General features: G+C 34.7%; 1 protein-coding gene across 5 annotated transcripts in view; it reads left to right on the top strand.

The window, feature by feature from the left end:
- The window catches only part of PREX2 (phosphatidylinositol-3,4,5-trisphosphate dependent Rac exchange factor 2), a 306,318-nt gene that overhangs the window by 211,913 nt on the left and 80,850 nt on the right, over positions 1 to 13,555 (top strand). For all 5 annotated transcript variants that reach the window (XM_082721198.1, XM_082721202.1, XM_082721201.1 and 2 more), the window contains 2 exons: positions 89 to 191; positions 6,774 to 6,917. In XM_082721198.1, coding sequence (XP_082577324.1) covers positions 89 to 191; positions 6,774 to 6,917 — 247 coding nt within the window. The remainder of the gene's footprint in view (positions 1 to 88; positions 192 to 6,773; positions 6,918 to 13,555) is intronic.

The following is a 13,555-nucleotide window of genomic DNA, read 5'->3' as shown; positions in this document are numbered from 1 at the left end:
AGCTCCTTAAGTTGTGGTGATGTGATGTGATGTTATGTTCTATCCTATACAATTCTACCATATCATGTATTATTTCCTTTTCCTTCAGACAGATGAACAAGCCATGCTAGAAGATACACTAGTTGCACTATTTGATTTGGAAAAAGTTTCTTTTTACTTTAAACCATCAGAAGAGGAACCACTGGTTGCAAGTAAGTAGTTAAATGGTTCACAGGTGTTTCATAGAATATTTTTGGCATTAAACAACATATGGCATAACTTTGATATTAATATATTTAATATATTGTTAAAATTATTTTAAACAAAATATTATATTTTGGGTAAAATAACTAATCACCAATTGGGGGACTGATAGAAAATATATATAATTTAAATCCATAGGTAATAGTAAACTCTATTTTTATCTATTATTTTGGCCTCCAAAAGTTTTCTTGAATGTGTGCATCAAAATTTTGTGCTAGTCAAGATTTTTTTCCTAAAATAAAATATATAAATGACAAAGTTTACCATTTAACCAATTTTCAGTGTACAATTTAGTGGCATTAAGTACCTTCACAATGTTGTACAACCTTTTCCACCACCAATCTCCAAAACTTTTTCATCCTTGAAGAGAAACCCCATACTCATTACAGAATAAGTTCCCATTCTTCCTCCACCAGTCCATGGTAACCTCTGTTCTGCCTTCTGTCTCTATGCAGGTGCCTAGAGTACTTTACATAAGAGGGATCATAGAATATTTGTCCTTTGTGCTGCTTTTTTCATGTCAATTTTTTAAAATAAAAGGACTTCCCTAATATTTCTGGCTCTATTATTGGAAAAACTCAATGGCTTCCAAGACTTTTATGCAAATATTTAACAATTATATAGTAAAACTGACTGAATTGAGTTTCCTTCCTTATTCCAGTTGATCCTATAGAGAATGTATTAGCAGGAAATGAATACAAGTAGTTAGAGCCAAGGAGAAAGAGAAGAAATATAAGTTATGTTCACATTGTATAAATTTAGATCTAAACCAGCCAAGAAAGACATAATTATTTAATTTGGTCATAATGGATAAAATTAATAATTTAGAAGGTACAAACATATATTCTACATTTTTCCTAGTTTAGCAATGAAAATTATCCATCATTACATCTGAGTGTCAAATTTTAACATGTATAAATACAATTATATTAACTGTCTTGATTCATTTATTTATCATGTATGGTTTCCAGGATGGCAAAACCATTCCTGTCTTGCTGTCCTATCTCCAGCACCCAGGAGAGTGCCTGGAATGAAAAAGACAATTTTGTTCCCAAGGAAATTAATGAACAAATATTAATTAAGTATATACAATCAGTAGGCAAATGGTTTTACAGTTATACAAATGGAAGGAAAAACAGATGTAAGGGATAAAGGAGAGAATTTCAACACAACAGAGTTGTAACTAATGTTGCAAAGAAGTTACTTGATGAGTGGAATTGAAGAATTGAAAAGTATCCCTTCAATTTTGCTGTTTGCCATCATTAAGTGTCACAAATGAAATATTTTAGAAGCATATATTCAGAGAAATAACAATACTTAGGCTTTAATCTCTATATCTTCGCTGCAAGTTATCATCATATATCTGCCATTTCAACATTATCATGAATAGGTTTAAAATGTATCTATCAATGCAAAAAATCTTTAACAGTTTGTTGTTTTTCTGTTTCTTGTTTTTTCATCGGGGTGAGGGTATATATTACATAAGGTAGAAGATGTGAGTTTCTTCAGGGCTGGGAAAGGTTCTTCTTTATTTTCATATTTCTAATATGAAGAATGATAAATAGGGACCCAATAAACATTTGTTTAAATCATTAAACATTTAATCTGATTTAAGAGCAATAAGCATTGATTCATTCATCAAAAATTTCTTAAATGCCTACTTATGCCCAACCGCTAATCTAGGTGTTAGATAAGTAGAGCACTAAGCAAACATATCCCTTTTGGAGCTGGTATTCAAGTGGGGGGAGATAAATAATAAGCAACATAAGTAAGTTAATTTGATCATAAGCTAGAAGACAATAATATGAATGTATAAGAGGAAATAGAAGAGAACAAAGGATAACAATGCAGGGGCAAGTGGGAGGTTGCAAATATTTAACAAGCTAGGAAAGCCTTACCAAAAAGAACACCCAACTTTTATATCAACGTGGATGGGACTGGAAGAGATTATGCTGAGTGAAATAAGTCAAGCAGGGAGAGGCAATTATCATATAGTTTCACTTACTTGTGGAGCATAACAAATAACACAGAGGACATGGGGAGATGGAGAGGAGAAGTGAGTTGGGGGAAATCAGACGGGGAGATGAACCATGAGAGACTATGGACTCTGAAAAGCAATCTGAGGGTTTTGAAATGGCAGGGGTAGGAGGTTGGGGGAGCCTGGTGGTGGGTATTATGGAAAGCATGTATTGCATGGAGCATTGGGTGTGGTGCATAAACAATGAATTCTGTTACACTGAAAAGAAATTAAATTAAAAAAAAAAAATTGGGGCGGGGGGAGGAGAAGACCTAACGGGGTGGAGGAGTGTTTGGAAGAGGGGTGTTCCACACTGTGAGGTGGAAATAGGTGTAGTATTCTCTCAGGATAGCAAGGTGTCCTGTGTGACTGGGGAGTTATGGGTGAGGAGAAAGAGTAAGGGATGAGAACAGAGAGGAGGCCAGATCATTGAAAGAACTTGACCTTTATAACTAAGCCACGGAGCAGAGGAATGACCTGATCTGGTGTACATACTGAAGACTGCCTCTGACTGCCGTGTTGACTAGAGCATTGTTGGGGTCAAGGACAGAAGCAGAGCAACCAATTAGGAAGCTACTTCAGTGACCCAGGTTGAAAGATGACAGTGACTTGACCTTGGGGGTAGCTGTGGGGATGGTAAAAGTTCATTCTGTATGTATTAAATTTTGAAGGTAGAGAGAATAGAATTTTATTAGAGTTTCATCTTCACGGATAAATTAGAGAGAATGAGAACATGAATTACAATGTTAAGGATTCAGGTTATATTCAAGGGGGACTAATTGATAAGGATAATATTATTTAAACAGGTTGTATGGATCTTCTGTGCACATGTATAAAACAGAACGTATTTATATTTACTTTAATAATGTAGGCATAGGGATGCCTGGGTGGCTCAGTTGGTTGGACGACTGCCTTCGGCTCAGGTCATGATCCCGGAATCCCAGGATCGAATCCCACATCGGGCTCCCAGCTCCATGGGGAGTCTGCTTTTCCCTCTGACCTTCTCCTCGCTCATGCTCTCTCTCACTGTCTCTCTCTCTCAAATAAATAAATAAAATCTTTAAAAAAAAACAATGTAGGCGTAATTTTGCCAAAGGCAGAGAAACTCTATTTTCACAATATAACGTCTTTTCTTTTAAATTTTGAGGAGTCATGAACTCACAGGAGTACTGTTTTCCATTGTCCAAATATGACACTACTGGTGAATGGTCTGTTGAACAAGCAGGCAAGGGATCCATGTTATAAGCTCAAGAAAATAATTTACATATTGCATAGCTACCATGAGAGCTTTAACTTCAGTACATTGAAAAATATAATAAATATTAAAGATAAAATAATTAAGACCATGTAATTAATATTAGTATGTAAATGCGCATGTATCTGTGACTAACATAAAAATTCTTACATATTTTTAAGTATTTCCACAAAGGATAACCTGAAAACAGGATAATCTGAAAACAGATTCCCTAGTGAAAGGTCACTTCCAGTGCTACACTATTAGATATTCCAAGCAAGTTACTAATAGTGATGACAGCAGTATAGTTATCCTTTTAAGTTGATTCAGGAAAGAAGAGAATTTTTCAATACCCAAGTGTCATCACATCCTATTTAAGTGGTGGAAGGAAACTAGAGCTTTATTATTAATTGCATGTGATTTGATCTTTCTGTAAGCTTAGAAGCAAAGAAGTCAGATCTGAAAAATTTATTAATTCATATCACTGTAGTGAAGATTCCTTTGGCTGTGTGTCTTAGAGGGAAGGACCACAGGGGGAGGCTTGAAAATATAAAAAGAACACTGATTTTGAAGATAAGAAACTTGAGTTCCAACTCTGTGCTCTTCTCATCCACAAACATGAGAGTACACGCTTTCCCAGACTCATGGGGCTTAAATAAGATAGTGTATTCAAAAGTCTCCAGCATTATGTGAGGTTTGTGGTAGTATTCAGTAAATACTTGAATCAATCCTCCTTACTTTATTACTCTGTGTTATTTTTCAAAAGCTGTATTTAGCATTTCTCATAGTCATATTTTTGCATTAAAAAATAATGAGATTCTGAAGAAATGTGGCATGCCAAGCAGGTAGAACTTAATTGTCTGGATTTAAGACATTTTATTTTCTGTGAAGAAATAATTACTAAGTACATACACCATACCAAACTAAGTTCTGAAGTTATAGTAGTGACTAAGTAAACACCCTGCTTTTGCAACTTAGAAACTAGTGGAGACACAAAGTGGTCAATGTAACCCTTTACCGTCTAGGGAAAGTAAGATCTTTCCTATGCCATATTATGTGCTTAGTGAAGGCAGAGTAAGTGAGCTAAATAATTAGGTTGTATAAAACTAAATATATTTTATGGACAGTCTTCATGTTTTTGGAGAATAATATGATAGCAGACCCCCCCCTTTATGGTGATACAGGCAATTTTACTGTAATAACTAAGGGAATTAATATTTTTGAGCTTCCACTCTTTTCTTATGGGCTAGGCATTGTGCCTGAAACTGCGGATGTCATGGTGAATAGGACAGGCATGTCCCTATCTTCAGGAAGCTCACAACCTACTTGGGAGAAAACAAATGAGGAATCAACGACAAAGGTGATTAGGATCATGCTGACTAAATCCTATGCAGGAAATAAGCAATGCATAATGAATAAGGGTAAGATGGTGACCTTTTAAGGGGTCCACAAGGAAGGGCTCTCAGCAGAAGTAGCTTTTATGCTGAAATCCAAAGGGTCAGCAAGTCCCAACCCTGCAGAGAGTCAAGGAAGAACAATTTAGGTAAAGGGAACTGACTACTTCTTAGAGACTTACCTTCAAACTCATGGGCCCACTCAGTGATGGAGGGCCATGCTTACAGGGATGGGATGTTGAAACTGCTCTGCAGAATGAATCTCTCTGTAAGGTGGAACCAGAGAACTTTTCCTCATGCGATAATGTTTTTGAAGGCTTTAATCATTACGCAGTCCTAATAATGGAGTTTGTTTTTCATAGCATATGAATTTCCACAAATAAAAGGCAACAATTGTCAGCTCCACATTATTGTGCGTTTTTATAAGTATGCCAATTACTTTGAGAGAAAGTCTTCATTCTTTCACTCTTAGATTTAACTTCATTTTAAATTTAATATGCTTGATAATGTTGGATCATTTTCAGTTCCTTACGTCCTAGTAGACCATCTTTATATGTTCTTTGTTAGTCCTACAATGTGGAACTCCAACTGCTACATTATTATTTTCCTTTCAAAAACATCCATTTGATAACAGAGATTGGCCACTTTGGTATCAAAAAGTAAAGAAATGGAATTTTAAAAATTGCAATATAAATAAAAGATACTGCATGAAAAAGGGAACTAAAAGATACAAAAAGTTATGTACACATCAGGATTTTCTTCAGTGTCCATATCCTTTATCTTTATTATAGAGCAAGGGAAAAATGGGATTTTCCCAATCATTAAAATCCAGTTAATTTCCAACTCTTCAACTGAGAAATGTGTTCTCTTTCCTAAATCCAAATCCTTCATACCTCCCTGACTTGTAGATGTTAATACAATACCTTTGCTATTGATAGACCTAATTAGCTACATTAATAAGAAACCTGGAATCTCTGCTCATTAATGAGTTTAAATAATCTATCAATCAATAAATAATTATTTAAACTTGAACTCTGCTTTTACAAATAATTTTATTTAAGAAGCAGGTTAGAATTAATAAAAATTGAGTCAAGAACATGTATTAAATGTCTACTATATTTTTGCCTTAATTTTTAACTGGTTAATATAACTATTCTAGCTTTTTAGGAAGATTTTGCATTCTTTTTTTAGTGAACTGGATATTATTTGTCATGGATAAATGACATAAAGTGAAAAGAATTTGTGATAGCACTGTGAAATACTCCTTCAGCATTGTAGCTTCTCGGGTTGGTTGCTTCTTGGGGTTTGGGTTTTTTTATTTTTTGTTTTTGGGTGATTAAATTTAGGATCTTTGTAAAAACAAGGAATTTCGACAGATAATTTCTAATGGCTGCAGAGCATCAACGGAGGTAATACACTTTTGATCTGGTGCTCAGAGAATGGAACTTGGAAAACCCATGCTAATTTTGGTAATGGTTGCTATGTACCCAATTTCTTGTACACTACTTAGAAATCGTACCCCAAGGACTCATTTTGACTAAAATATGAATGAGGCAGATGCCCTGGGAGATTCTGATTCCAAACCATGTGTAACTACACTTCTCATTTAGTTAAGTGAGACATCTGGAGTGTCAAAGTATAACAAAGTTTCCTATTGTAGAATTTTATATACAGTAAAGTAATAAATCTGTTGCTTTAGCTAATAGGAATCTGATTTAGCACTTTTCCACTGAACAGAAAGTTTGCCTAACCTGAAGGTGACAAACATGGGTACTTTTAATGTATAAGTTTCTAGTGATTTTCAAGATTTTTTAAAAAGTTAGCAAATGTACTTTATAACATATCCTGATTTTTGGAAGTAATGTAACATTAAATGTCATTTTAGATATTCCTCTTACGTATCAAGTAGAGGGAAGCCGGCAGGCTCTGAAGGTTTACTTCTACATTGATAGTTACCATTTTGAACAACTGCCTCAACGTTTGAAAAATGGAGGAGGGTTTAAAATTCACCCCGTTCTTTTTGCACAAGGTAACCTGTTTTCTTTTTTTACACGTGTACTTAAATTATTTTATCTCTTGATTTTTAAAAAATACATGTAATTGTTATCATCGTGGGGATTTTTTTCCATTAATTCAAAAATTCCTTCACAGTATCTAGGTAATATGTTTACTTCTGGGAATGTTTATTAAGAAAACAATAAGATAAGTTTTAAATGTTTATTAAGTTGGACTGTAACTGTATTTATAATGGGGATGCATGACCTGAGTGGTTGAAATAGTAAAGATAAATTAATTTGGCTTGGGGCACCTGGGTGGCTCAGTGGGTTAAAGCCTCTGCCTTCAGCTCAGGTCATGATCCCGGGGTCCTGGGATTGAGCCCCACATCGGACTCTTTGTTTGGCAGGGAGCCTGCTTCCCTTCCTCTCTCTTCCTGCCTCTTTGCCTACTTGTGATCTATCTGCCAAATAAATAAATAAAATCTTAAAAAAAAAAGATAAATTAATTTGGCTTAAATAAATTATGGGACAGTCATTAAAATTATGTGGTTAAAGATATTTTACTAGATAGAAAAAAATTGACAATATACACATGCAGGTTACAAAAAAGAATTTCTGTTATAGATAATTATCTTAAATATACTTAACGTACACAAAGTGTTTTCGGGATCATTGGATGATTAAATTGATGATTTTTTTTATTGTTTGAGTTTTCCTGTATTGTGCCATTTTTGGTTAGTAAAAATAGATTCCTTTTGTAAATAAAAAAATTTTGTTTTGGCAAATGAACAATGAATTTTAATGCAATAGAAGAAATTGAGTTTAACATGGATAGGAAGATTCTTGTAGTGAACTGGTTTCCAAGGGAAGGTCCTGGATCTTTTTTATTTCTGGAGTCACAAAAGCAGCCTCAAGCTGATCAAAAGTCTGGATTATTCTAGTGTAGTTTCTTCTGGTCTATGATTTCTTTCTTTCTTTCTTTCTTTTTTTAACTCATGCTGTGGTCACAAGATTATATCAATTTCTCTGAGCAATTCCACGGAGCATTTCATATTTTTTTCTGTGGAGTTTTCAAGAACTGCATTGGTTTTGCTGTGGAATTTTTATATTCTAATAAAAAAATGAGAAGAGTAGAGGAATAAAATCAATCTCTGTAACTGAAGAACAGACAGGCATATGAAATCAAAATTCACTGCCAAGTGAAAATGCTTATACCATATGCATATTATTATAATTCTAAAAGATAAATTCCCCTTCCTTCGATTGACATGTCTTAAAAACAATGACTACCTCAGATATTTGTAAGAATACATTTTGGGAGAAGAAAATGTCATGTGCAGAGATCTTAGGAGTTATTAGAAGTTATTTTCATTTTTCTTTGCAGGACTCTGGTAGGGTCCATATAGGTAATACAAGATTCTATAAAGGAATGGAAAAAAAAAAAGAAAGAAAGAAAAGAAAACAGCAAAAATAGACCTTTGGAGCTATGTTAGGAGAAGAGTTTAGCCTAAAATATGTTAAAAGCCATTACACAGAGAGAGAGTTTTAGAAGACCAAAAAGGATGCTGGTCTGGAATATTAACTTTTATAGGGTTGAGCCAGAGTTTGCGGTTATTAAAGATTCTTCACTTCCTTTCCTTTATTCCCCTTTTTAAAAATTCTGTCTTTGCAATCATGACTGAGATGACAGATGGCATTCTGCATCTTTTCCAAAAAAATTATTACATTTGTGACACATCAGCCATAAATAGCTAAATATTCATACCCAGCAGCAAATGTTCATAGGAAAAGGAAGAGTAACCTCTATGTTATAACTGTGGCTAAAGCTAATTTAAAAAAAATCCCTAACTGTATATTATTTTAATGAATATAATATCAGTTTATCAATGTAAAGAAAAACTGTAGATAACATTAGGTTTTAATAGTCACACAGCAATAAAATGTGAAAAAGCCACAACAGAAAGATTTTCACAGTCGAGGTCACAAAGAGGGAAAGATGACTGGGAAACAGCTTGTCTCATTAGCACCGTGGCAGTGATAAGGCTGCTCCCGTAGAGGGGTTGCGGAAGTTCCTCTGCACTCACCAGACTCCCAGGAGGATTCATTATTACTCACTCTTACTATTCTTCAGATTGAGAGAAGCCCAGAAAAGTGAGCCTTAGCTGGAGTAGAGATTACCATCTGGTAACTGAACATGGTGGTAAATGAAGAGACTCCAAATGGTGTCTATTCTGGAGATGAACATTTACTCAAAGGGTTTCATGACTCTGATGGCTCCCTTCCTGGGGAGATCATCTAGAAGAAGCACGGTAAGGGGGCAAGTCATAGCCTGTGCTGCCACACATCTCCCTTCTTATGTACTTGTTGTAAATCAGCCTTGCTCTCAGCCTGAAAACTTTCTGTCTCAGTGGCATGACTAAAACCTACGTTCCCAAGGAGCATGATCCCCCTGTTTATTCTGTCCTTCTCAAGACAGGGTTGCTGCTTTGTCCATTTGCCATCAAATTTGGAAAGGGAAGTACCAAGAGGAACCTGAGTGGATTCACTGCGTGTCAAACCTGTTCCTTCCTGCCCTCATAATGTAACAATAGTCCTACTTCCTTATGATGACCAGGGTCCACTAGCCTTGCCAAGAAGGTGATGACCCTCCCTAAGTGCCTTGGCACAGGGGCCTCCAGTGCCCCCATGGCAACAATAGCTTACGTTCAGAGGAACCCCTGCCTCGTCTCTTAGGGAAAGTGTGCCTCTTCCGTGATCAGTACCTTTTAAACCTGTAGAGCCAGAATTTCAGGGATGGAAAACACACATCCCCAAGTGAGGCACTGGGACTGATATTGTTTTAGGTTCTTAGAGCTGCCATAACAAACTACCACAAACTGGGTGGCTTAAAACAACAGAAATGTATCCTATCATCATTCTGGAGGCTAAAAATCTGAAATCAAGATGCCTAAAGGCCGTGTGCTCCCTTGGAAGGCTCTAAGGATGAATCCTTCCTTACCTTCTAGCTTCTGGTGCTTTTCTGCAGTCCTTGGCATTCCTTGGCTTGTGACAATGTAATTATAGTCTCTGCTTCTGACTTCACATGACCTTCCTCCTGCTGTGTGTCCATCTCTGTATCTCTGTCCAGATTTCCCTCTTCTTAGGATAACAGAAGTCCTTGGATTTGGGCCCACCCTACTCCAGTTTGACCTCATTTTAAGTTGATGTCTCTGCAAAGACCCTGTATAAAACCTAAGTCACATTTGTACCCACCCGAGGTTAGGACATTTGTTAGATCTTTTTGGAGGACACAATTCAGTCCTCAACACAGGTTAAACAGGGGCCTTTCTGGCTTCCACCCTTGGTTCCTGGACCCATGTATTCTACCCATTAGGGATGTGGCATCATTAAAGGTATTTGATTTTAGTTGTACTGTTTCCTCAAATATGGCATCTCTTCTTTGTCAAGTATTAAGCACCTGTTCCCTGGGTCTCTTATGGTGGTTTTCCTTACACTAACTAGGATGTGCAATGTGGTCCTTTGTCCACAAACACACTTTTGTGTATATTTGTTTTTCAGCACTTATGAAAAAAGCTGGCCCCACAAATGATAAATGCTAACTCTTGTTTTTTTATAAGCTGTCTTTTTATTTTCAGAGAATAATTAAAATTGACCAGAAACTTGAGCATTTTCTCTTCTATTATCTTTTTAAATTTTTTTAAAATCCCAGTATAGGGCATTTTCTCTTTTAAACAGAAGGGAACAGTTTGTGATAAACATTGCCATTTTCTAAGGTTCCTTCATTTGAGAAATTATTTTTCATTTCAAGTTTTTGCAAAATTCTATGTTCTTTAAAAGATGAAGCCTTTGGTTTTCCCATGGGGTTTTATACAGTATTTGAAATTGAAGCATTGAATAGCTTTTTAAAAAAGAAGGAACAGTTCCCAGAATTGAGATTTCCTAAATGTTAGCGTCAGTCTATGAACACATGAACCCACCCCTCTTCAAAAGACAGAACCTTTCCCACATACGGGTCATGTTGGGATTAATAAAGCTTGTTTTCATCACAGAAATTATGACCACTTCTGAATTCTGACCAGTCGTGACCAGTGCAGATGTCTTGTTTTATTTAACCATTTAAGTGTCTCCATGCTATCAGTAAAAAGTATTAGTTGATTGAAACTCCTCTTAAAATTATTCTTCAGATATTCTATATTTTTTCTGATCAATCCGTTTCTTGGAAAAACCTTGAAATGGTATTTTGATTAAGAGGAAATGCAACTCATTTTCAGTCCTAGAATAATTTAACCTTTACTTTCCTCTAGTAGTCATTGTTTTGTTTTGTTTTGTTTTTTTCACTGACTGCCTACATTTGTTGGGGTGATTTATTCCCTCAAATTCAAAATTGGTAGAAAGAAAACAAGCAAAGAAATTCATTGTATTTTCAATATTGCTTTTAATTAAATACTATTAAATATTTATGCAACCAGTAATGTCAATACTACTTTTATCTGAATAAAGATATTATCTGGATGATAATATCTATCCTTTGGATGATATTATCTGGATGAGAAATAAGGAAACTAGACAAGAAAATGCTGAGAGCCAAACTTGGAAATTTGGACATTATATATTTTAACCTACTTTAACTCAGTGTAGAAATTGAATTTGGTGGAATATTTTCCCACTTTCTAAGATCAGGAATGTTGTTCTCTTTCCTCTTCTTTGCCACACAGTTTACTTTTAAATATAGAACTCATCTTTCATGTTTTTGTTCATTTCCTCACAACCCAACACATGTACCATAACATTTTGCTGATTGTTAGACGTTTCCCCATTTAAAAAAATTTCTATGTAATTTGTATTTTAATTGTTGTTAATTTGGAAATATTGTCAAGGAATGTCATAAAAATGTCAGTTTGTTTTTGTATGGCAACAAGCTTTTAGAGCAGGACTGAATATTCTGGCTAAAACTGAGTCAACAAGACTTTTATAAAAATTAGACCCTAGGTGTTTTCCTGTCTGTCCCCACCCCAACCCCCACCCCATCCCTCACCCCGGATTTCCCTGTAGCTCCTTCCTGGTATTTATCTGGTCTTTATGATTTTAAATTACAAACTGAAGTATCTTTGTATGGACCCTCCTCTTTAGTTCCCAGAACTTCCTGTTTGGCTAAGCAGACTTATGTATATTCTTTATCTCCTAGAAATTGAATTAGATAATGCCTGGAGGGCATTGGGCATGTATGAAACACACTCAATAAATGGAAAGAATATCATGGGTCTCTTAATGCTGTTATTTGATTTAATTATTTCCCAAGAATCATAATTAGTAGGTACTCTTATTTTTCATTTCACAAATGAGGAACCTGAAGACCCTGGATTTTAATTAACATGCTTAAGGAGTGGAAGTGGTGGTTTTACTCCAATGCAAGGACTTTCATTATTAGCTTTACAACTATTAAGAGGAATTCACATTGAAGGATGACTATTGATACACTGTATCCTCTGAATATTTGCCTCTCACAAATAACAGCTCATTAATGGAAGTGAATGTAGCATTTATTTGAGGATTGTTTTATCAGGAAGAATTCCTTTTGTTTCTTGTATGTATTCAGGACCAAAAGCTTGCTAAACCAGTTGCAAATATTCTAATTAATGCAGAAGTCATAAGGAATAAACAAACAATCCTTGAAACAAACCCACAAATTTGATATCATGTACTGAAGTAAATATAGTAAGCATCTTTCTAATTTTCCGTAATGTTTTTCTCAATTATAAGCCAATGCCATTTTTTTATTTCAAATTTGGCAATACTCTAAAAGGTTGTTTGTTTCTTCAGTGCTATAGAAATCTGACTAGTTAAGAAAGCAGCACAACGAATATTAGTAATGAGCTTGCGATAAGCACTGGGTGCTTTTATGTAAGTGATGAATCACCAAATTCTACTCCTGAAACCACTATACGTTAACTAACTGGAATTTAAATAAAAGCTGGAAATAATAAAAAAAATTAGCAATGACTTTTCTATTTTTGCCCCTAAAATGGTAAAGTTTCTGTCAATTTGAAGAAAGTTATTTGTTTAGAAGCTATTGCATTTAGTAGTTTTGAAACAAGATTAATTTTTTTATCAATTTTGAAATAGTCTGCTGAAAATTGATACTTACTAGTGGCAATAATTTCAAGGGGAAATAATTTACATTTCCAAATAGGCTTCATTGCCATTCCTGTTGCTGGCAACCTTTCCATAAGAGATCTTGTATTTCTAGGCACTTCATGTAATTCATTTCCTCTCCAAAAGGTTAAAAGTACCATCACATAAAATTTGAAGGAAAAAGAAATACTTAACCAAAAATGTTAGTTAAGAAGGAAATCCATTTCAATCAAAAGACATTTAAAATTAATGGGAAGTTATATATATATATATATGTTTACACTTGTTTTTTTCAACTAAATTAAGAATTATAATAAGGGTAATATTCTAAGATTATACTTTAAATTCATTACACTCATATTTCATAATTTAACTGTGGCTACAAGGGAATGTATGTATACATGGAAAGCAGCAATTTCAACTTTTTTATTCTTTTTTATTCTTATGTATGTTGATACACAGTTCTTCCTCCCATACATATGTATGTATATATGTAATATATGTATGTATATGTGTGCATATATACATTAAAAGTAGA

The sequence above is a fragment of the Mustela nivalis genome, assembly GCF_964662115.1.
Source record: "Mustela nivalis genome assembly, chromosome: 2".
Lineage (NCBI taxonomy): Eukaryota > Metazoa > Chordata > Mammalia > Carnivora > Mustelidae > Mustela > Mustela nivalis.
Note: the sequence above shows the minus strand (reverse complement) of the source record. Positions and strands in the feature narration are given on the sequence as shown.